General features: G+C 43.6%; 1 protein-coding gene across 1 annotated transcript in view; it reads left to right on the forward strand.

The window, feature by feature from the left end:
* POLR3A (RNA polymerase III subunit A) overlaps positions 1-21,878 on the forward strand; it is a 1,593,947-nt gene that overhangs the window by 286,191 nt on the left and 1,285,878 nt on the right. The window contains exon 5 of the mRNA XM_044055661.1: positions 3,934-4,088. Within this exon, the coding sequence (XP_043911596.1) occupies positions 3,934-4,088 (155 nt within the window). The remainder of the gene's footprint in view (positions 1-3,933; positions 4,089-21,878) is intronic.

Here is a 21,878-nt window from a genome sequence, read left to right on the forward strand (position 1 = left end):
TGGCTAGATGGGGGAAGAAAGTTTACACTTCTGCAACTTTAGCAGTAAGGGCTTTAAATTGCCAGTTTCACATGCTTAAGTACCAACAATATTTAATGGCTCAGTTAAAACAGAAAATGCTTACAAGCTCAGAAGCTCCTGACTATAAAGAAATGCAGGATTTATTGCATGCAGTTGAACAGGTGGGAAAACATACTCTGCAATGTGGTTTTGATTCTTTAGAGGCCTCTTGTAGAGCCGCAGTTACAGGTTCTGTGATTCGAAGACATGCTTGGTTAAAAGAACAGAGTTTACCTGATCATGTTAAGGCAATATTATTGGATGCTCCTTTACAGCATGATACCTTGTTTGGTGTTAAGGCAGAAGAGGTGTTAAAGAAAATGGAGGATAAAGCTAAATTTATGCAAACAGTCAAAGATTTCTTACAGGTATCGATTTAGCAGAAATTGGCCTATAAAGAATTGGTCCTTTCCAGTGTCAGGCCACAGAGAGGCAGATACAGACGCCCAAGAGGCAGATCTCAACCCCAAGGCTCTAACAGACAACGACAGTGGGGTACCTCAACCCCAAAAGGAGGTTGAGTACAAGTCTCAACCTTACAGGAAACAGTCCCAATGACTTCCCTCTTCGCATGCCAAGCACTTCCCTTTTGGCAGCCCCCTTAGGGGGGGGGGGGACTAGCACTTTTTTCTCAAAATTGGCAAACAATCACCCAAGACAAATGGGTTCTGAATATTGTGTCTCAAGGTTACAGGTTCCACTTTCACACTTTACCAAGGCTAAAAGGAATGCCAAACCTGTCACAAAATCAATGGGCAGAGGCTCAAAAACAAATTTCAGCCCTCATGGACATGAGAGCTATTCAAAAAGTGCCACAGCAGGAACAAGGACAAGGATTTTACTCAAGACTCTTCCTGGTTCCCAGAAAGGACAAAGACTGGAGACCCATACTAGACCTTTCAACTCTAAATACTTACCTGGATGTTCCAAAATTCAAAATGTTGACACTACAGCAGCTTCTTCCCATGCTCGGCAAGAAAGCTTTGCTTGTTACTTTGGACCTCAGAGAGGCATACCTGCATATCCCTATCAGACAAGATTGCAGAAGATACCTCAGATTCAAAACTGGTACAATGCACTACCAATTCTCTGCACTGCCCTTTGGCTTATCTACTGCGCCCAGGGTCTTTACAAAGTGCCTGGCACCAGTAATTGCATTTTGCAGACAAAAAGGAATTCAAATATATCCATACCTGGACGACTGCCTCATTCAAGCAGGGAGAAAGGACATTCTTCTAAAACATCTGGCGTTTGTAAAAAGGTTGCTAATTTCTCTAGGGTACACAGTAAATGAAAAGAAGTCAAAACTAGTGCCGTCACAACAGATAATATTCCTGGGTGCCTCCTTAAATACAACGGCCCAGATGGCTTATCTCACGCCAGACAAACAAGGATAACTGACACAATATTTTCAGTTGCTGGCAAAAAAGTCCTATCTCCCTGCAAGAAAAATTGTGCAGGCCCTGGGATTCATGGCATCCTGCATACTACTAATTCCATATGCCAGACTGCATATGAGGAAATTACAATGGTACCTAAAAAGTGTTTGGACTCAACACTCTCAAGTGTATTCACTGTTGCAGCCCTGGTTTCCCCTCCCTCCAGCCCCCTGGCTTTTTCCATCCTTTTTACCTATCCTCTTTATGGCCGTCTTTTATGGCAGGGGTATTTACTTTTTACTGGAGGTGTTCTACACCATGTAATAGCTTCCTATTCTGGGGGCTCCTGACATCTAGGGCAAGAAAAACTGATGATGTGGCGTTGGCTGCATGTTTTATACCCCTGACGACCTGACGTCATGGAAGAGGCGATAAAATCCAACGCAGAAATCCCAAGACTGTAGTATTTGGGCCGACTGAGGGCTACCTGCAGGCAGATAACTCAAGTGTGATGACTGCAACAGTGAATACACTAACGTCTACATTTATGGTAAGTGTACACAGCTATACTTTCCTCCACTTCCAGTAATTGCCAGACAGAATAATTTATCCTCCCCTGTACTTAATATTATTCTGGCTTCACACAAACCATCCACCAGGAAACTTTATCTCAATGAGTGGAAGAGATTCATCATTTGGTCTCGGACAGAAAGGTCTAGACCCCTTCTCAGATACAGTTAGTGCTGTATTACACTTTCACACCTTCTCTGTTTGGGAGTGTCAGCCTCCACTACTCGAGTACACCTGGCTGCTTTTTCCAGTTTCCACAACAGCTTCCCGGACGACTCCTTGATTGCTCATCGCTTCTGTAAAACCTTTTTAAAAGGTGTCTCACACATTAGACCACCCGTCAAAGAGTCAATCAAACCTTGGAATTGGACATTAGTTCTACATTTCTTGACCCAATCTCCTTTCAAACCTGCTGCCACTTGTGATGTAAAGTCTTTATCCTGGAAATCTCTATTCTTGGTAGCTATTAACTCAGCAGGGTAAATATCTGAGCTTTAAGCCTTGTGCACAAGCCTCCCCACATGGAGTTTAATAAGGACGGAGTATCACTCCGGACTAACCCCTCCTTTTTACCCAAAGCGATTTCAGATTTGACTGTTAAGCAGTTGACCTGCCAGTCTTCTTTCCCAGGTTTTCTAATTAAGGTGAGTACTGCCTGCATTTACTGGATGGATGTAGACAATTATGGTTTTACTTGGACAGAACCAAATCACAAGGAAAATCTGACAGGTTTTTTGTATCTTATTCAGGACCACACTTGGGGGAAACCTGTTTCTAAAGTAACTTTATCTAAGTGGTTGAGAAATTGTATATGCTTTACCTATCAACATAATAAAATTCCTGTACTGACTAATGTCAAGGCACATTCAACCAGATCAATGGCAACATCTGTTGCCTTTCATTCAAGAGTTTCCATGGATGATATTTGTGCTTACAGCTACATGGGCTACTCTTCATACCTTTACCACTCATCACAGATTGGATTTGTTCTCCAGGGGAGAGAGCATCTTTCAGTTCAGTGGTGCTCAGGAATGTTCTTCCATAGGGCCTCCCAGGGCATAAAGTAGCTTGGGACTCTGTCCCATGAGTAATGAATGAATGAAGATTAACAACATTGGATAAAGAAGTTGTGTTCTTACCAAAATGTTCCATCTGTGTTGTTGATCTTAATTTGCTCATTACATCCCACCTTCCTTCGCCCTCCAAAAGACTCCTGGAGGTTCGGATTTGGTTCAAATACCGGGTTAAGGAATTTGAAAACACAAAAAACTACAAACTAAAAAGAAAATACTGAAGTGATAGTGAACAAATGACGCCAAGTCAATGCTAGTACTTTTACTCGTATTTACTCGTTAGCGCTTTCATGCACGCCCATGCATGCACTTCTTCAGACAAGTTAGAATGTAAAAGTATACAAGTATTTATACTCATTTTAATTAAACAATTATTCAATAAATCAATTATAAGCAGTAATAAACCAACTCAAAGGAAGGGGGGTAAACTGTCACATTGTTCTAACCAATTCATAAATACTAAATACAAAATATTTCAATTTCATATAAAACACTTACTTTTAAAAACAGCATATGTTTAAAAAATATATATATATATTATATATGTATATATATTTTTATGTAACAGGGTTAAGGAATTTGCTCAGAAAAAGCCTCCACTTTCTTTTTTTGCAAACTCGATCTGAGGTAACAGGGAGAGGGGCAGTATGGGTAAGATTACATCGAGGGTTTTTTTTGGCTGGTGCGAGCTTGTTATGAAGGCCAACTCTGTTTTTAGGACGGAACTGACACCTGTCAGTAATGAATGAATGAAGAGCAACACAGATGGAACATTATGGTAAGAACATAACTTTTTTTTTCTTTTTGTCTATTTTCGCAAACTAACTTTTTCTTTAATGTTTTTGTTCTAGGACCTGTAAAGAAGTGTGGTTTGTTGAAGATAATGCATGAAAAATACAAAACTAATAAGAAAGTAGTGGATCCCTTCGTGTCAGAGTTCCTTCAGTCTTTTGACCTTGCTATAGAGCATAATAAGGAAGTAGAAACGTTGTTGGGAAGAGCTCAGGTAAGTGAATGTTGTAAAGTTGCATCACAGGCTGAGAGAGTGTGACACAAATGGATTTTTTTTTTGAGAAATATTGTAATTCCTGACCTGTTTTATGTGTTGTCTAGTAAGTAGCTAGAAAAGGGCAAATGTAGTTTCCAGTGTTTGGCAGGTTTGTTAGAATTGTACCGCTTGCTGCCAAGGCAGCCTGATTAAATTCAGAGATTGCCCTGCCCTACCCCAACCCCCCGTTGTTCTCGTATATTTACCAGAAAGATTTTCAAGGAAATTTTGATTAACCTATGTCAAAGGGAAGTGAAGTCCAAGTTGAAATTTATTAAAGGAGTTTAGAAGGATAACCTAGATGGACATATTTCTTGCAGGGTTCATGTCCCATCCCTGTGCATCCACCTCCCACCAGTTAATGTACTGATTTTTATCTCTCACTTTTTTGGGTATAAATGATATCTATGTATAATACAGCATTCTCATGTTTATCCATTCTCTGATGTGATGACGTTGTGTATTAGTAGGGATGTAAGGTAGGCTTTCCCCTGCAGAAAGATGTTTGTGCTGCACTAATCTTTTTTTTTTCTTTAAGTTACTGTAAATTCAACATTTTAGTAAGTTGGTATTACTAAGCTGAGATTTCTTGAAAATGCCTTGGATAAACTCAACTTTGCCTTATTTTCATATTTGTTACATGGTTACATAATCCTTTTTCGATACCACAACACTGTTTTTTAGAATGTTAAGTTTGTTTTGCAACCCCCGCCCCCTCCGAACCCTGTCTGACCACTACACTAGTGACATCCACCCAGGGGGTCTGTTCATTCTGGTGACAAAGGAGCCAAGCATTTCTGGGCTGGGTGAGACCTGCAGCAGATTAATTCCTCCCTGGGAATCCTCATCAGTCCTTTCATTGCCCTTAGGAAGTTGGGAGGAAGGGAGCATGCAGATTTGCTTGCCCTGAAGGTTGTATACCATCTTCCCTTCAGGAGCACCACCCCATCCGATGCCTGTTAATGGTACCTCCCAAGTCAGCAGGAGCACCACCCCATCCATGAATGTTAATGGTACCTCCCAAGTCAGTGTACCTCCACATGCTGAATTCCTCTTATTTATTGGTGCTAAACACCATAATGTGGTGGTGTTGGCTGGCTCAGTCTCCACTGGGGAACACCTAATGCTTCTACTAAGTACCATTGTGGCGAGCCAAAGCTGCCTCCCTCCCGAGGAAGGTGAGCAGGCAACAGCCACTGCTTCCCATCCTCCCTGGTCAGCTCCTGCACTGGGAGCCTGTAGAGTAGTCAAGGCTTTATCCCAGTATGCCATGGAGCTTTATAAACACAGATGTCCTGACTTGAGTGACTGTTGCAGTATTCCTAACAGATGACTGTAGCTCGCTGACATCCAGACAGGGCATCAAAGCTTTACCTTCCTAGAACGTATGTCTGGATAATGATCTCAGCTTGTAAGCATCTGTGTATAAAATTAGATATACATGCGAGATCCTTAGACTGTCTCTCTGCAAGCCCAAATGCAGGTCTTTGCACCCAAATGATTGTAGTTTGGTGTCTTGTACTGTAGCTTTGCTTGTCAGATCAGGTAAGTGCCCCTTGGGGATATTTCCTACTAAACTTTTGACTGTTAAGCTGAATGTTGGATTTCAGCTAGGAGGTATAAGTAGGAGTGTGAACGACAACTCCTGTACTTGGACATGCATACCAAGTGCATGTTCTGTTTAGGCCTCGAACATGACTATAAATCCTGCTCCATCGAACAGTCGTTTGTTCCCAAGTCCCTACAGTCTAGGTTATCCACACTTAATTCCTTCCTTGAGACCCAGTGTCTGAAACACTTGTCAGACTCTTCATGACATGGTGGAGTAGGCCATCAGCCTATTGCCTAAGAAAAAGCTTAGAGACTGAGAGGATTCTTCTGCCTTTGTCTTAGAACCATACATACCCACTGAGGTGGTTGAACCTGCAAGTATTCTGTTCATCTCATAAGACCTCTACACCAGCCCCACTGGAGGCCAGTATGGCTCCTGAGGCCTTGCAGACAACTCTCAAGCTGCGAGTCCCTTCAAGGCTTTGCAGGAACAGGGCAAGACAGTGAAAGATTGCAGTCATTCTTCTGTCCACAGTTCACTGTTATCATGGAAAACTACCCAGCTAAATCCACCTCTCACTAAGAGAGATTCTAGAACTCCTCATCGGCAAAGGAAAACTCCTAAGAAGAGATTCCCAGAAAACAATTGAGAGGGATGCTCCTTCTGGGAGGCTGCAGTTTGATAGTGGACCCTTATGACTAGTTTACCTCTCATTCCTCCCTCCAGACTTTCCACTCCCCTCTCAAAAAGACTCTGTGTGAGAAGTAATAACCTCAGACAAGTGGGTCTTAAGCATTATCAAGGAGAATTACTCTGTCTTGGGAAAACATTTCAACTCCCAGGGGGAATACCCCCTCTTCCTCCCAACCAGATAAACCTGCTAGTCCCGTTGTACAAGACTTACTGGCCCAGGGAATCATAGAAGAGGTCCCACCATTCCTAATCAAGAAAGAGATTTTACCCCAGGATCTTCCTGGTCACAAGGAAAAAGAGTCTTTGGAGACCTGTCCTTGACCTCTCCAGGCCAAACACCTTTCTGTGAGTGCCTTCCTTTAAATGCTATTCTTTAAAAACTCTTCTACCTTTCCTATTTCCTCAAGTTTTTCTGGTGTACTTGGGTGTAAAGGATGCTTATCCTCATATTCCCAACTGCCCTTCCTGCAGAAAATTTCTCTGGTACTTAACTGATCACATTTTCAGTTAGATGCTTTGCCCCCTTTTAGTCTTTCTTTACAGCTCTGTGTTTTCACAAAGTGTTTGGCTCCATTAGTGGCTTTCTGCTGCACTCAGGGCATACAAATCTTCTTCCCTTACATTTACTACCTTCTACTCCAGGCTTTATCCATGGACACTCTTTTAAAGCACCTGTACAACTTTTGACTCTCCTGGGGTTCACCACCAACTACAAAAAAAATCCCAGCTGATTGTCATCCAGCAGCTGACCTTTCTGGGATGCAGTCTAGACATATCTGCCATGCATGCTTCTGTGCCTCAGGAGAAGGTCATCTTCCTACCAGCAAGTTACTAATGCTTTCCAATGAGGATCCTTACTCATCCAGACAAGCTCTCAGGCTGTGGGACTCTTGGCTGCCACCATCCCTATGCTGCCCCTCGCCTGATTACACACAAGGAAAATTTAATGGTATCTGAAATCATTGTGGTCCCAGCACAGTCACCCTCTCAGCACCAACATTCCCCCTTCTTCCTTGGATCAGGAAGGAACTCCTTTGGTGGAGTAGCCAGGTTATGCTCCGCCTAGGTCTCCCATTCATTCCAGCCCCACACAACCAAGTCCTGTTTGCAGGTACTTCAGACAGGAAATGGGAGCTTGGACAGGAGACCACAGAGCCCAGGGGAAAGTGGCCTGCTCATGTACTCAAAAAAACACAACCTAAAGGGAATGAGGGCACTTCTGCAAGCCCTACATATTTTCTCACATCTTTGAAAACCAGGTGCTGTGCTAGTGCACACAGACGACACCATGGTGATGTGGTATATAAACATGAAGGCTCAAGAATCCTATCCTCTGATGCTAGCACAGGAGGTCTGGTACACACAGCCTGTCAGATGTCTCTCTCAGTGACATACATTCCCTCTCAACAGAATATTTTGGCAGACTCTAAGCAGAGAATGGGGCATTCTCACGAATTATCATTGAACACAGATGCGTTCAGAGCTGCAACTGTGAGATGGGGGATTCCTCAGATAGACCTCTTTGCCTCCAAGCATAGTCTGCGTCCACTTTTCTGCACAAAGAATCTTGTCATCTCTAGCCTGGAGGACCGATGCCTTCTTCCTAGGGAAGGGAAGTTATTTATTCATACCCCCTCTGTCTCTGTTTCCAAAGCTCCTTCTTAGGGTCCAAAAAGAATATCCAAAACTCCTGCTTTTGTAGTACCTTATGGCCAAGACAACACTGGTTCCTACTCCTCTTTGATCTATCAAAGGGAAATGACTGAAGAATCTCTACAAAGCCAGATCTAATCACCAAATAGGACAACAGCTTCATCCCAATTTGATCTTACTCAGGCTAATCCTCTGAATGTTGGGATTTTATTCCCTACAAGACACAATGTTTCTAAAGAGGTGGTTCATATCCTACAAGAAGCCAGGAAACAACACCAGGAAGTTTTACATAGCCAAGTGGAAGAGATTTTCCATCTGGTGCATTAGGTGTAGGCTCCAACCCTTTCTGGCAGACACCACCACAGTACTCCAATACTTGTGACTTACTTCATTCAAGGCTGGCCTACTCTTCCATTAAGGTTGACTTATCTGCCATTGATGCTTGCCTACCTGTGGAATCTCCTCCTGATGTCTAGGGCAGAGATTAAACTTTCCCTTTGGGGAGTTTTGCACTTTATACCCCAAGGAAGTCCATCACCCCTCCTTGAAACCTTAATTTTGTTTTGGGAAAGCTAACTTCACACCCTTTTAAACTGGCTACTTATGCTACTCTAAAGTTCTGCACTTGGACAGCAGTGTTCCTCCTGGCCTTGATTTCAGCCCCCAGAGTCTCGGAACTCAGTGCTGTTATGGCTACTTCTCCTTTCCTTATCTTCCACTAAGGCAGGGTGAGCCTAAGGGCCAGCCCATCCTTCATGCTAAAAGTGGTCACTGTGCTTACTCTTAACCAAGCAGTCAGTCTGCCTACCTTTTCCCCACCCCCAAAATAAGGGGGAAAGAATATTACACTCTAGACATTCACAGACAGTTGAGGTTTTACCTGGACAAAACTAAATACAGCAGAAAAAACAGGTCAGCTGTTTCTCTTATGGATTCCAGGTTAGGACAACTAATTTCCAAACACTTTTTTCCTTTCTGGATCTCAAAGGCTGTTTTCTTCTGCTGCTGCTACCATGGGCAGATTGACCCATGTGGTCAAAAGTGTATTCCACTAGAGCAGTGGCTTCAACAGATGCTTTCTACAAGGGGGAGGCTACCAGGTCCATTTTAGAAGTAGCTACCTGGATGTTTGTTTGCACTTTCACAGAACACTACAACCTAGATGCCTTGTCCTGGTCCAGGGCAGTGTTTGCCAGAAGTATTCTATCTGGCCTCCTGGAGTTCTCCTCCACTTTTTCTATTAAGTCTACTATCCTTCCTCTCTCTGCAACTGTGGGATCACACATCTATTTGGAATACTACAACAGTAACTCAGGACATAGTAGAGTTGTGGAAGCATTTCCTGCAACAGTGATCAGTAGGACATCTACTGTTATAGTATTTCTTCCCTCCCTCATTTATCCCCCTTCTCTCTTATTGACTGAAACACTATGCCATACACGCACAGATTAACACTTAATATTCCAGGGTTTTACAGCCTTTCTGCGGGGGAACTTGCTTACCCTTTTCAAACTAAGCCCATCCTAGCTGATTTGTCATCTTTCTTGGTTTTTAGACCAATGCTGGTGTGTAGAAAGTTTGAGGATATACTGCAATACCTATGCGCTGTGGTCATTACCCGTATGTATGTCTTTAAGGCAAAACTTTGATACCGTACCTGGACATCAGAGAGCTGCAACCCATCCGTTAGGAATACTGCAACATTGATCAGTAAGACATCTACTGTTACCATAAGTTCTTAAACAACTGTCCTTTTTCATGTTCATGAAAGATGAATTCAACATTCATGTGCATCTAGTTTTGCATATGTTTTAATACCGCAGTCTTCAGTTTAACAGCAGTCAGCATGGTTAGTGCACCTTCATCATATCACATTTAGTTCCCATTACAAAGTTCATATTGGAGTAAATGTGCTTGCTTCAGTGGTAATTGAATATGTAAGATGTGCCCAATTACTGACTTTCAGTCCCATAATAAAAGCAAATTACCCATCTAGAGACAATCCATTGCCTGTGCTGTTTAAACATTAAAGTTAGTCATTTGTCTCCTATACCAACTGTTCCTAGTCTTTCAACTCCAGTTAACATATTGCGCCTTAAACTAATTTTCTTGGTAACTGTCGTTACTTTAAATAGGTAAACATAATTTCTGTTATTTGTATATTCATCTTAAAACGAAAAATAAGGAGAAAACACTGTAAATCAACATTCCCAAATCTGTGTAGCTCTAACAAAGGATCTGGCTTTTCCGATTTAAAGGAGTTGCCTAAATGTGGGAGAGAATTACCACATTATCTTCTTAAACTACTTCATGTTAATATGACTTTCTATGAAGTTATGTTCTGCACCTTAGACAACTGTTCATAATGCATCTGTTCTTGGGAGGATTTGCTCCTTTGATAGGTGCTAATCCATGTGCAAAATACCAAAAAATATATTCTGCTGGTTAAGGATGCCGTAACAGGCCATTGCTCACATTAGCATCTTGATGTAACCTTGTGCTTTTCTACTTTGTAAATAGTCATTCATTTTCTGTCCAGATTCGTTAGTTTTGTTCTGGTAATTGTTCAGCTTGATTGTTAGCTTAGTCTTCCTCTACTCCTCGTTCCGTAGTGCTGTCTGATTGGTTGGAAAAGGACTTGGACATAGGTTGTTATCCAGTGTTGCTCCTTGGCTAATGTCATTCTGATAGGCCTAACAAGTGATGCAGAGCAGGGCTCGTATGCTGATTGCAGCAGCACGGCTTTTTTTAGGCTGGGTGGGCACTGAGGATGTGATCAACCCAGACCCAAAGAATGGTAATTCCTTCTCAACTCTTGCCTCACAAGATAGGCTTGGCAATCTCTCTGAACTCCAGCTTCCATAGGGCTCAAGTGGATTACGTGACACAAGCTTTTCACTCCAGGGTAGGCTCACCCATCCTCCCTCCCTGGGCTGTCCAGCACCTGAGCAAGGGATTGAATTCTGGTCACTTGAGCCACAGTCGAGGCTTAATGTAATTGGATTCCCTTACCATGCATTTTAAACATCTCCCCATATCTTTTCAAGAGAAAATTTTTAGTAAGCTTAAATTGTCTACTTCTGCTTTGAAATGCTCCTAATTTTTTAATGTTTCATGACTGGAAACACTAGCAAAACTCACTCATCACAATACTTCCCACTTCACATTTCAGTCAGGCCAGGAGGCCGCCATCCCCTGTGAGCAGAGCTTATACTAAAAGTTAAACAGTATGCCTCTTCCAGGTATTTCTTGAAAACATCCAGGTCAGGATGATCATACAGTACCAGTTACAACACAGCCAGCAATGTACCTGTCAATACTGTTGTAAAAAGGAAGAAAATAATACCTTTTTAATGAAGTAGCACCTTTCAGATGTTCGTTTTTACACTGCTGCAGTCATTACACTTGGGTTATACTGCGGTCAGGCGGTTCCCCAGTCGGCCTGAGTTCCAAAGTCTTGGTCCGGCGTCAGTTGCCGTCGCCTCCTCCCTGGCGTCAGTGCGACAGGGGTATATAAGATGTAGCTGACGCCATTTTCTTCAGTCTTTCTTGCCGCGCGGTGCCCTAAGCAAAGACAGTTCGCAAGTGCCGGTCGGCTGTCTCCTGAGATTTTAATTGCGAATCCAGAACCAAAGTCTTCTACAAAGCTAAGTACCCCGTTGGGGAAACTTTTTCTTGCCTCAGACCGATGTCAGCAAAAGTTAATAACTGTATTTCTTGTGGGAAGCAAATACCTCATGAAGATTTCCATTCCTATTGTATCCTATGCCTAGGCCAGAACATGACGTCACTGGTTGTCAGTTTTGTGCTAGGTTTAACAAGCACACTATTAAACGTCTGTTTGATTTTGCCCGACATTATTTTATACCATGCCGTCGGAACGTCCAACGACCGGAATAAACAAAAAGCGCAAAGACAAGGATAGGCATCCGAGGCCCAAAACTGACGACGAAGCCTCTTCTAGGCCAGTCGCCAATTCTCCGGTTTTCAGCGAGGCGCCTTCGCAGCCCCTGACTGCTTCTGTAGAACCACAGGCCGCCACTGACTCCCATGTGGAGATGGCTGGGCCTTCGGATGCACAAGTTATTCAGCCTACCGAGACTAACCTTTCAGAGAGATCCGGAGTAGCTGAGCAACCCACAGCTTCAGAGGGTGTCTTCAGACCTACTCAGTTAAGCATTAAACCCTCCGCTAAGTCTAAGCCTCCTTTAAAATCAAAGAAACAAGTACAGCATTCTCCAGGACAGGCCTCCATGCCTAAGAAACAAATGCTCAAAATGGCCGAAGACCTAATCACTCTGATCAGGGGGTCCCATCCCCCTCCTGATAAAAGGCCTAGACAGGATACAGACTGACTCATCCGACCAGGTGTCCATCTCTTCTGATTCATCCTCAGACCTAGGATACTCTTTACCCCCTTATGAGGATTCTGATGCTGAGGAATCAATTCCATTAGCCTCACCGCCTGAGGACTACTCCTTTGGGGAAACCCTACATACCATGAGGGAGCATTTCCACTGGGAAGGCCAGGATTACTCAGAATCCAAGAAAAGGCTCAGAGACTTCCTTTTATTACCTCAACACAGACTCCTTGCTGTTCCGCCAGTGTTGGATATTGTGGATGATGTGTATACTCAATCCAGCTTAAATCCTGATTCCTTACCTCCAGCCCCTGTTAAACCTGACAGATACTACAGAGTCCCTGACTCTCATAAATTTCTGTATAAAAGCCCTGTAGCTGACCCTGAAACTATTTCTCAGGGACCCAAAGGAGTTAAGGCCTCATCAGCCAAGAATCCAGCTCCCTCTGACAGAGATTCCAGAGCATTAGACAGATGGGGAAAGAAAGTATATACGTCTGCAACTTTAGCAATGAGAGCCTTAAGTTGCCAGTTTCACATGCTAAAAATCAGCAATTTTTACTGTCTCAGTTAAAACAAAAAATGCTTCCAGAATCAGATCCTCCTAATTTTAAAGAAATGCAGGATTTATTGCATGCAGCTGAACAAGCGGGAAAGCATACTTTGCAATGTGGTTTTGATTCTCTAGAGGCCTCCTGCAGAGCAGCATTTACAGGCTCTGTCATTAGAAGACATGCTTGGTTAAAATAACATACGTTACCAGATCATGTTAAAGCAAAATTATTGGATGCACCTTTGCAGCAGGATGTGTTGTTTGGAGTTAAGGCAGAAGAGGTATTAAAGAAAATGGAGGATAAGGCAAAATCCATGCAAACGGTGAAGGATTTCTTACAGGTTCAACCTTCTAGATTTAGCAGAAACTGGCCAACTAAGAATTGGTCCTTTCCAATTACAGACAGACCTCAAAGGGGAAGATACAGACGTCCAAGAGGTAGAGGTCAAACACAAGGTCCTTACAGGCCTCAACAATGGGTTGCATAAGGCCAGAAAGAAGGGGAAGACCGGCCCCAACCATATAAAAAGCAGCTCCAATGACTTCCCACTACAGCTGCCAAACAAATTCCTCTTGACAGCCCCCTTGGGATGAAAACTGGCACTCTTCTACCACAATTGGCAAATGATCACCAAAGACAAATTGGTTCTAATCATTGTATTTCAAGGTTATAGGTTACACTTTCACACTCTGCCAAGGTTAAAAGGAATGCCAAATCTGCCACCAAATCAATGGGCAGAGGCTCAAAAACAAATTACAGCACTCATGGGTATGAGAGCTATTCAAAAGGTATCATCACAGGAGCAAGGACAAGGATTTTACTCAAGACTCTTTCTGGTACCCAGAAAGGACAAAGCCTGGAGGCCCATTCTGGATCTTTCATCTCTAAACACTTAACTGGATGTTCCAAAATTCAAAATGTTGACACTACAGCAGCTTCTTCCCATGCTGGGCAAGAAAGCTTGGCTTGTGACTTTGGACCTCAAGGAGGCATACCTGCATGTCCCTATCAGACAAAACTGCAGAAGATACCTCCGATTCATGGCTGTTTCAATGCACTACCAATTTTCTGCACTGCCCCTTGGCTTATCTACTGCACCCAGGGTCTTCACAAAGTGCCTGGCACCAGTAATTGCATTTTGCAGACAGAAAGGAATTCAAATTTAGCCATACCTGGACGACTGCCTGATTCAAGCAGAGAGCAAGGACATTCTTCTAAAGCATCTGGCGTTTGTAAAAAAAAAAAAAAAAAAAAAAAAAAAAGTTAAGTTGCTTGGGGTACATAGTAAACGAAAAGAAATCAAAACTAGTGCCCTCACAAGAGATTATATTCCTGGGTGCCAGCTTGAGCACAACGGCCCAGATGGCTTATCTCACACCAGACAAGCAAAGACAACTGACTCAATACTTTCAATTGATGGCAACAAAGACCCAACTCCCTGCAAGAAAAATTCTGCAGGCCTTGGGTTACATGGCATCCTGCATACTACTAATTCCATATGCCAGACTGCATATGAGGAAACTACAATGGTGCCTAAAGAATGTATGGTCCCAACACTGTCACAGTTTGGAAACCGTTATACCACTAATCCCTTGCCTTCAACAGGAGTTTCAATGGTGGGCTCAAGCTGGTCACCTCAACAAGGGACAGCCTTTCACACAACCCACAGCCACAGCCAGGCAAACACTGACAACAGATGCATCTGATTACGCCTGGGGAGCACACATGGCAGGCAAATGTATTCAGGGCATGTGGCCCGCAGAACAAAGGCATCTTCACATCAGTTAAAAAAGAGATGCTAGCTGTACAAAATGCCCTTATAGTTTAAGGACCTGCTGCATCCAGGACAACTACTGCTAAAGACAGAACACCACAGTTATGTGGTACATAAACGAGCAAGGGGGGCATTCACTCCTACCCCCTATGCAGATAAGCCATGACCTTGTGGAACACAGCTATAAACCTTCAAGTCCATCTGCAAGCACAATTCCTGCCAGGAGAGAAAAACACACTGGCAGACGACTTAAGCAGAAACATCATGGATCCCCACGAATGGGAATTGAATCCACAAATATTCAGAATGATAACACAGAAATGGTGGAGCCCGGACATAGATCTGTTTGCATCCCCAATAAACTGCCAGCTACAAAAATTCTGCACAAGGAGTTACCATCCACAAGCATGGAAAGTGGATGCCCTCTCATTCAGCTGGGAGAACCTAGAAGTATACGCTTTCCCACCACTACCTCTCCTACCAAAGGTACTCATAAAAGCCAGGCAAGAAGAGCCAAAGATGATCCTGATTGCACCAGACTGGCCACGCAAGCACTGGTACCCAATCTTAAGGAGCTTAGCACAAGCACCACCCTGGATTTTGCCTCAAATCCCAAATCTGCTGACTCAGCACAACAAACAAATACTACACAGCCAGCTAAAGACCTTAAACCTAGCTGCATGGAAGATTCCTTAGTCAAGCAAGCAATGCCTCTCTCCAAAGCTGTTATGGATGTCATTCTGGAGGCCAGAAGGCCTAGTACCAGGAAAGCCTATTCGGATAAATGGAAGAGATTCTGTGCCTGGAACCAAGTTCACAGCCTTGACCCTCTTGTCCCAAACATTCCTCAGATACTACAATACTTAACTGAGATGCTGGACAAAGGCCTCTCCTTCTCATCCATCAAGATCCACGCCTCTGCCATCTCTGCTCATTACAACACGGATCCACCAATTTTCTCTAATCCACTGTTAAAACAGTACCTCAGAGGGGCTAAAAATATAAGACCGCCCCATAGAGCACCTACTCCAACTTGGGACCTCAACTTTGTTTTGGAAAAACTAACTTTATCTCCTTTTGAGCCAGCCAACAGCAGAATTAAAATATATCTCTTGGAAAACTGCTCTGCTCCTGGCAATAACATCAGCACGAAGAGTTTCAGAATTACAGGCACTAATGGCAGTGGAATCTTTCCTCATTTTCCACCAGGACAGGGTGTCTTTAAGAACTAACCCTGCATTTATGCCAAAGGTGGTATCCAGTGTGGCTCTAAACCAAACTATTCACCTGCCAACTTTTTATCCCAAATCACAGAATAAAGGGGAGAGACTACTGCACTCTTTGGACATTCACAGGCAGTTACGCTTCTACTTGGACAAAACCAAAGCTTTCAGAAAATCTGAGCAATTATTGGTAGCATATGCTGCAGGAGCACAGGGAAAAGCCGTTTCAAAACAGACTATTTCAAAATGGATAGGACATTGTATACGTTTCTGCTACAGATGAGATGTAACCTTATCCTTAATATACCATGACAGGATTCTTACTACAACATTCCAAAAATATCCAGTTACTCATCCCAGTGCCATTAAGGAATCCAGGTAAACTCATTCTAAGTTTTAGCTGTATATAAAGGCAATTCTAGCTGTTTAACTTTCATGTAAACTATACAGTCCATTACAGTCCATTCTATTCTTCTGGAACTCAAGTCAGAAACAAAATCCTTCTCTTTGCCTTATTTTCCATTTCTACAGTACGTAACTTTTTCTTGAGATTTGTCTGCTTGCTTGTTTCAGTGCTTTAAGTAAAGCAAAAAGTGGGATCTATTTGATCAGAGATGAAAATTGCTTCATTGCCTTATGCTGTCTGTTTTTACAGAATTATTTAAATTTTTGTTTAAATTTTATTTGCATGTAATCTTTTTCATGGCAAACATCTTAATCCTCAAATAAAACAGCATAGTCATGTAGATATAACCAGTGTTGCTTTCTGCAGTATTAAAGATGTCCATTTTGTTTTTACTGGTGACATTCAGTCTTTGCTCTTAGACTACAAATGCATTTTTCCATTCCTTGCATCTCCCTTGCTAGACAGCCGATAATGTTAGGAGAATGTACTTTAAAGACCTGTAGTTTGAAAAATCTTGTGTTGTATTTCAGTTAAATCGGCTTTTTGTATTTTGAATTTGCTGTTGGGTACACAGCTTTGCCTTTTAACCCAAATGCTTCGCACCATATCCTCTGACAAAATGTTGCACTTTGTTATACCAGAGAAAACTGGAAGGCATAGACTGCATTAATTTTATGAAAGCACGAATTAACAACTGGACTGATGTTCTACAGCATGATTTGTTAATTGAGTAGCCATGTTTTATGTATCCTCAATCTGTCAGAAAGAGCTGCCGTTAAAACTGTGATAAGAGAAAAGTATTAATCTGGCAACATCAGAACATTTTTGGGAAATGATTATGTACTGTACACCAGGCAGAATAGAAACAAGTTGATACTAACAGTTGGGGATGTTGAGAGGCAGGAGTGAGATTCTTGTTGCTATATCCACTTGTCTTCCAAATTATGTTCATTGTGCATACAGCTGCAGTCATAACAGATGGGTTATCTTGCCGTCAGGCGGGTCCTCGGTCGGCCGAATTCCAAAGTCTAGGTCCGGCGTCTGTTGTCGTCGCTTCTTCCCTGACGTCAGTGCGGCAGGGGTATAAAAGAGCCAGCCGACGCCATCTTCTGTCTTTCTTGCCGCTCGGTGCCCGAAGCAGAAGCAGTTCGCAAGTGCCGGTTGGCCAGCTCCTGAGATTTACGAAAATATTTCAGCCAAAGTCTTCTTGAAAGCTAAGTACCCCGTTGGGGAAACTTTTCTTGCCTCTGACCGATGTCAGACAAAGTTAATAATTGCATTTCATGTGGGAAGCAGATGCCACATAAGGATTTCCATTCTTTCTGTATTCCTTGCTTAGGCCCAGACCATGACATCTCGGCCTGCCGTTTTTGTGCTAGATTCAACAAACGCACTATTAAGCATCGGGAGGAGTTCGCCCACCACTATTTTGGTAAAAAAATTAATTATATTATGTCGTCGGATACTCCGACTCCAGTTTTGAGTAAAAGACGCAAAGATAAGGACCGACATACGAGGTCCGCGACTTCTGACACCACGCTAAGGCCGACTACCGGTTCTCAGCGAGGCGCCTTCGCAGCCCCCGAGTACCGATGACACTTCATTACCGGTGTCTTCTGTGCCCGAGGTCGCAGGCTCCTCGGCCCCCATTCCGACTACAGATACTGACACCACTCTTGGTAGGGAAACTCAGAGTTTAGACAGGCCTACCATTTCTCAAGGTGTCTTCATGCCTTCCTCCTTCTCCATTAAGGCTTTTACAAAATCTAAAGCAGCCATGAAAACTAAAAAACAAGGACCACAGACCCCCTCTCAAGGCCCCATGCCTAAAAAACAGATGCTCAAAATGGCTGAGGATTTGATTACTCTTATCAGCGGTTCTCAACCCCCCTCGGACAAAAGGCCCAGATTGGAGGAAGACTACCCTTCCTCAGATCAAGCCTCTATTACCTCAGAACATTCTGAGGACCAGGAATATACATATTCTCCTTTTGAAGACTCTGATGCAGAGGAGTCTATTCCCTCGGTCTCCCCCCCCCCCCCCCGAGGACTATTCTTTTGGGGAAACCCTACATACCTTGAAGGGAACACTTTCACTGGGAAGGCCAAGATTACTCAGATTCAAAGAAAAGGCTCAAGGATTTTCTCTTGCTCCCCCAGCACAGGCCTCTGGCTATCCCTCCTGTCTTAGATATATTAGATGATGTGTACACAGAAGCCAGCCTCAACCCAGATTCTTTAACTCCAGCTCCTGTTAAACCTGACAGGTATTACTGGGTTCCTGATTCACACCAGTTCCTATACAAAAGCCATACTGCTGACCCAGAAACTATTTCACAGGGTCCCAAGGGAATTAAGGCCTCTACTGCTAAAAATCCATTACCTTCAGAGAGAGATTCCAGAGCTTTAGAAAGGTGGGGGAAAAAAGGTGTATACCTCGGCCACTTTAACCATGAGGGCATTAAACTGTCAGTTCCATATGTTAAAGTATCAACAGTTTTTATCTCAGTTGAAAAGCAAAATGACCAAACCTGAGCAACCAGATTTAAAGGAGTTGCAGGATTTGTTGCATAGTGCAGAGCAAGTGGGTAAACATACCTTGCAGTGTGGTTTTGATGCTTTAGAGGCCTCATGTAGAGCTGCTGTTACAGGGTCTGTCATACGTAGACATGCTTGGCTCAAAGAGCAAACCTTACCAGATCATGTCAAAGCTAAATTACTAGATGCACCTCTTCAAAAAGATGTATTGTTTGGTGTTAAAGCTGAGGAGGTACTAAAGAAAATGGAGGAAAAGGCAAGATCAATGCAAACAGTGAAAGATTTCCTGCAGGTACAACCTCCACTTTTCAGCAGAAACTGGCCTTCAAAAATTGGATGTTCATCGTGCATACAGCTGCAGTCATAACAGATGGATTCTCCTGCTGTCAGGCGGGTCCTCGGACGGCCGAATTCCAAAGTCTAGGTCCGGCGTCAGTTGTCGTCGCTTCTTCCCTGACGTCAGTGCGACAGGGGTATAAAAGAACCAGCCGACGCCATTTTCTTCAGTCTTTTTTGCTGCGCGGTGCCCGAAGCAGAAGCAGTTCGCAAGTGCCGGTCGGCCAGCTCCTGAGATTACAAAAAATTTTGGAACCGAAGTCTTCTTAAAAGCTAAGTACCCCGTTGGGGAAACTTTTTCTTGCCTCAGACCGATATCAGACAAAGTTAATAATTGTATTTCTTGTGGGAAGCAAATAGCGCATAAGGATTTCCATTCCCTCTGTATACCTTGTTTAGGCCCAGACCACGACGTCTCGGTCTGTCGCATTTGTGCTACATTCAACAAACGCACTATTAAGCGTCGGGCGGAGTTCGCCCAGCATTATTTTGGGAAAGCATTTAACTGTACTATGTCGTCGGATACTCCGACTCCGGTTTTGTCTAAAAAATGCAAAGACAAGGACTGACACTCGAGGTCCGCGGCCTCTACCGACACCACGCCAAAGCCGACTACACGTCGTCCGGTTCTCAGCGAGGCACCTACGCAGCCCCTGATTACCGACAACACATCTTTGGCGGTGTCTCCTGTACCCGAGGTCGCAGGCTCCTTGGCCCACACCCTGACTACAGATACCGAAGCCACGCTTGGCATTGAAACACAGAATGTGGACAGGTCCACCTCCACTCAAGGTGTCTTCAGACCTTCCTCTTTCTCTATCAAGGCTTTCACCAAGTCTAAAGCTACCATGCACCCTAAGAAACCAGCTACACAGTGCCCATCTCCAGGCCCCATGCCTAAGAGACAGATGCTTAAAATGGCTGAGGATTGAATTACTCTAATCAGAGGTTCTCAGCCACCTCCGGACAAAAGACCCAGAGTGGAGGAAGATTCCCCCTTTTCTGATCAGGGCTCCATTATTTCAGAGCACTCTGATTATCAGGAACAGTCTTACTCTCCTTTTGAAGACTCTGATGCAGAGGAATCTATTCCTTCTGTATCCCCCCCTGAGGATTACTCATTTGGTGAAACTCTGCATACCTTAAGGGAACACTTCCACTGGGAAGGCCAGGAGTATTCAGATTCCAAGAAAAGGCTCATGGAATTTCTTTTGTTACCCCAGCACAGGCCTCTGGCTATACCTCCTGTCCTGGACATCCTAGATGATGTTTATTCGGAGGCCTGCCTTAACCCGGACTCTCTCCCTCCAGCTCCAGCTAAGCCTGACGGGTACTACAGGGTTCCTGACTCACACCAATTTCTATACAAAAGCCATGCTGCTGACCTAGAAACCATTTCACAGGGGCCCAAGGGAGTTAAGGCCTCCATTGCCTTCCGAGAGAGATTCCAGATCCTTAGAAAGGTGGGGAAAAAAGGTATATACCTCGGCTACCTTATCCATGAGGGCCTTAAACTGTCAGTTTTCATATGCTAAAATACCAACAGTTTCTGTTATCTCAATTGAAAAGTAAAATGTCACAACCTGAACAACCAGACATGAAGGAGTTGCAGGATCTGATGCATAGTGCAGAACAAGTGGGTAAACATACCTTACAATGTGGTTTTGATGCTCTAGAGGCCTCATGTAGAGCTGCTGTTACAGGCTCAGTCATACGTAGGCATGCCTGGCTCAAGGAACAAGCCTTGCCTGATCATGTCAAAGCTAAATTACTAGACGCCCCTCTTCAAAAGGATGTACTATTTGGGGCAAATGCTGAGGAAGTATTACGGAAAATGGAGGAAAAGGCTAAATCAATGCAAACTGTGAAAGAATTTCTGCAGGTTCAACCCCCACGTTTTAGTAGAAATTGGCCTTCCAAAAACTGGTCCTTTCCTGCCACATACAGACCCCAAAGAGGCAGATGCAGGTGCCCGAGGGGGCAGAGGACAAACACAGGGCTCGTACAGAGGCAGACAATGGCAAGCTCCTACACAAAGAGGTGGTGAGGACAACTCGCGATCTTTCAGAAAGCAAAACCAATGACTTTCCCCTTTGCATGCCAACCAGGTCTCAAATGGCAGCTCCCTTAGGAGGAAAGCTGGCACTATTCTCAAAAAATTGGCATATTGTCACAAAGGACAAATGGATCCTGAACATTATAAACAGAGGCTACAAATTCCATTTTCATACCCTTCCAAAAATGAAAGGCATGCCAAACCTGCCACACAATCAAAGGGCAGAGGCACAAAAGCAAATTTCAGATCTTAAAAACATGAAAGCAATTCAAGAGGTACCTACGCACGTACAAGGTCAAGGATTTTATTCCAGGCTATTTCTGGTGCCAAGGAAGGGCAAAGATTGGAGACCTATTTTGGATCTTTCCATCCTAAACACATTCCTACTCGTACCAAAATTCAAGATGCTCACTCTACAGCAACTTCTTCCCATGCTGGGCAAGGAGTCTTGGCTGGTAACATTGGACCTCAAGGAGGCATACCTGCATGTCCCAGTCAGACAAAATTGCAGAAGATACCTCAGATTTCTTGCAGGTTCAACACATTATCAATTCTCTGCATTGCCCTTTGGTTTATCTACTGCCCCCAGAGTATTCACGAAA

This window comes from Protopterus annectens, chromosome 14.part0 (genome assembly GCF_019279795.1).
Source record: "Protopterus annectens isolate FY-2018-M chromosome 14.part0, PAN1.0, whole genome shotgun sequence".
In the NCBI taxonomy this organism is placed as follows: Eukaryota; Metazoa; Chordata; order Ceratodontiformes; family Protopteridae; genus Protopterus; species Protopterus annectens.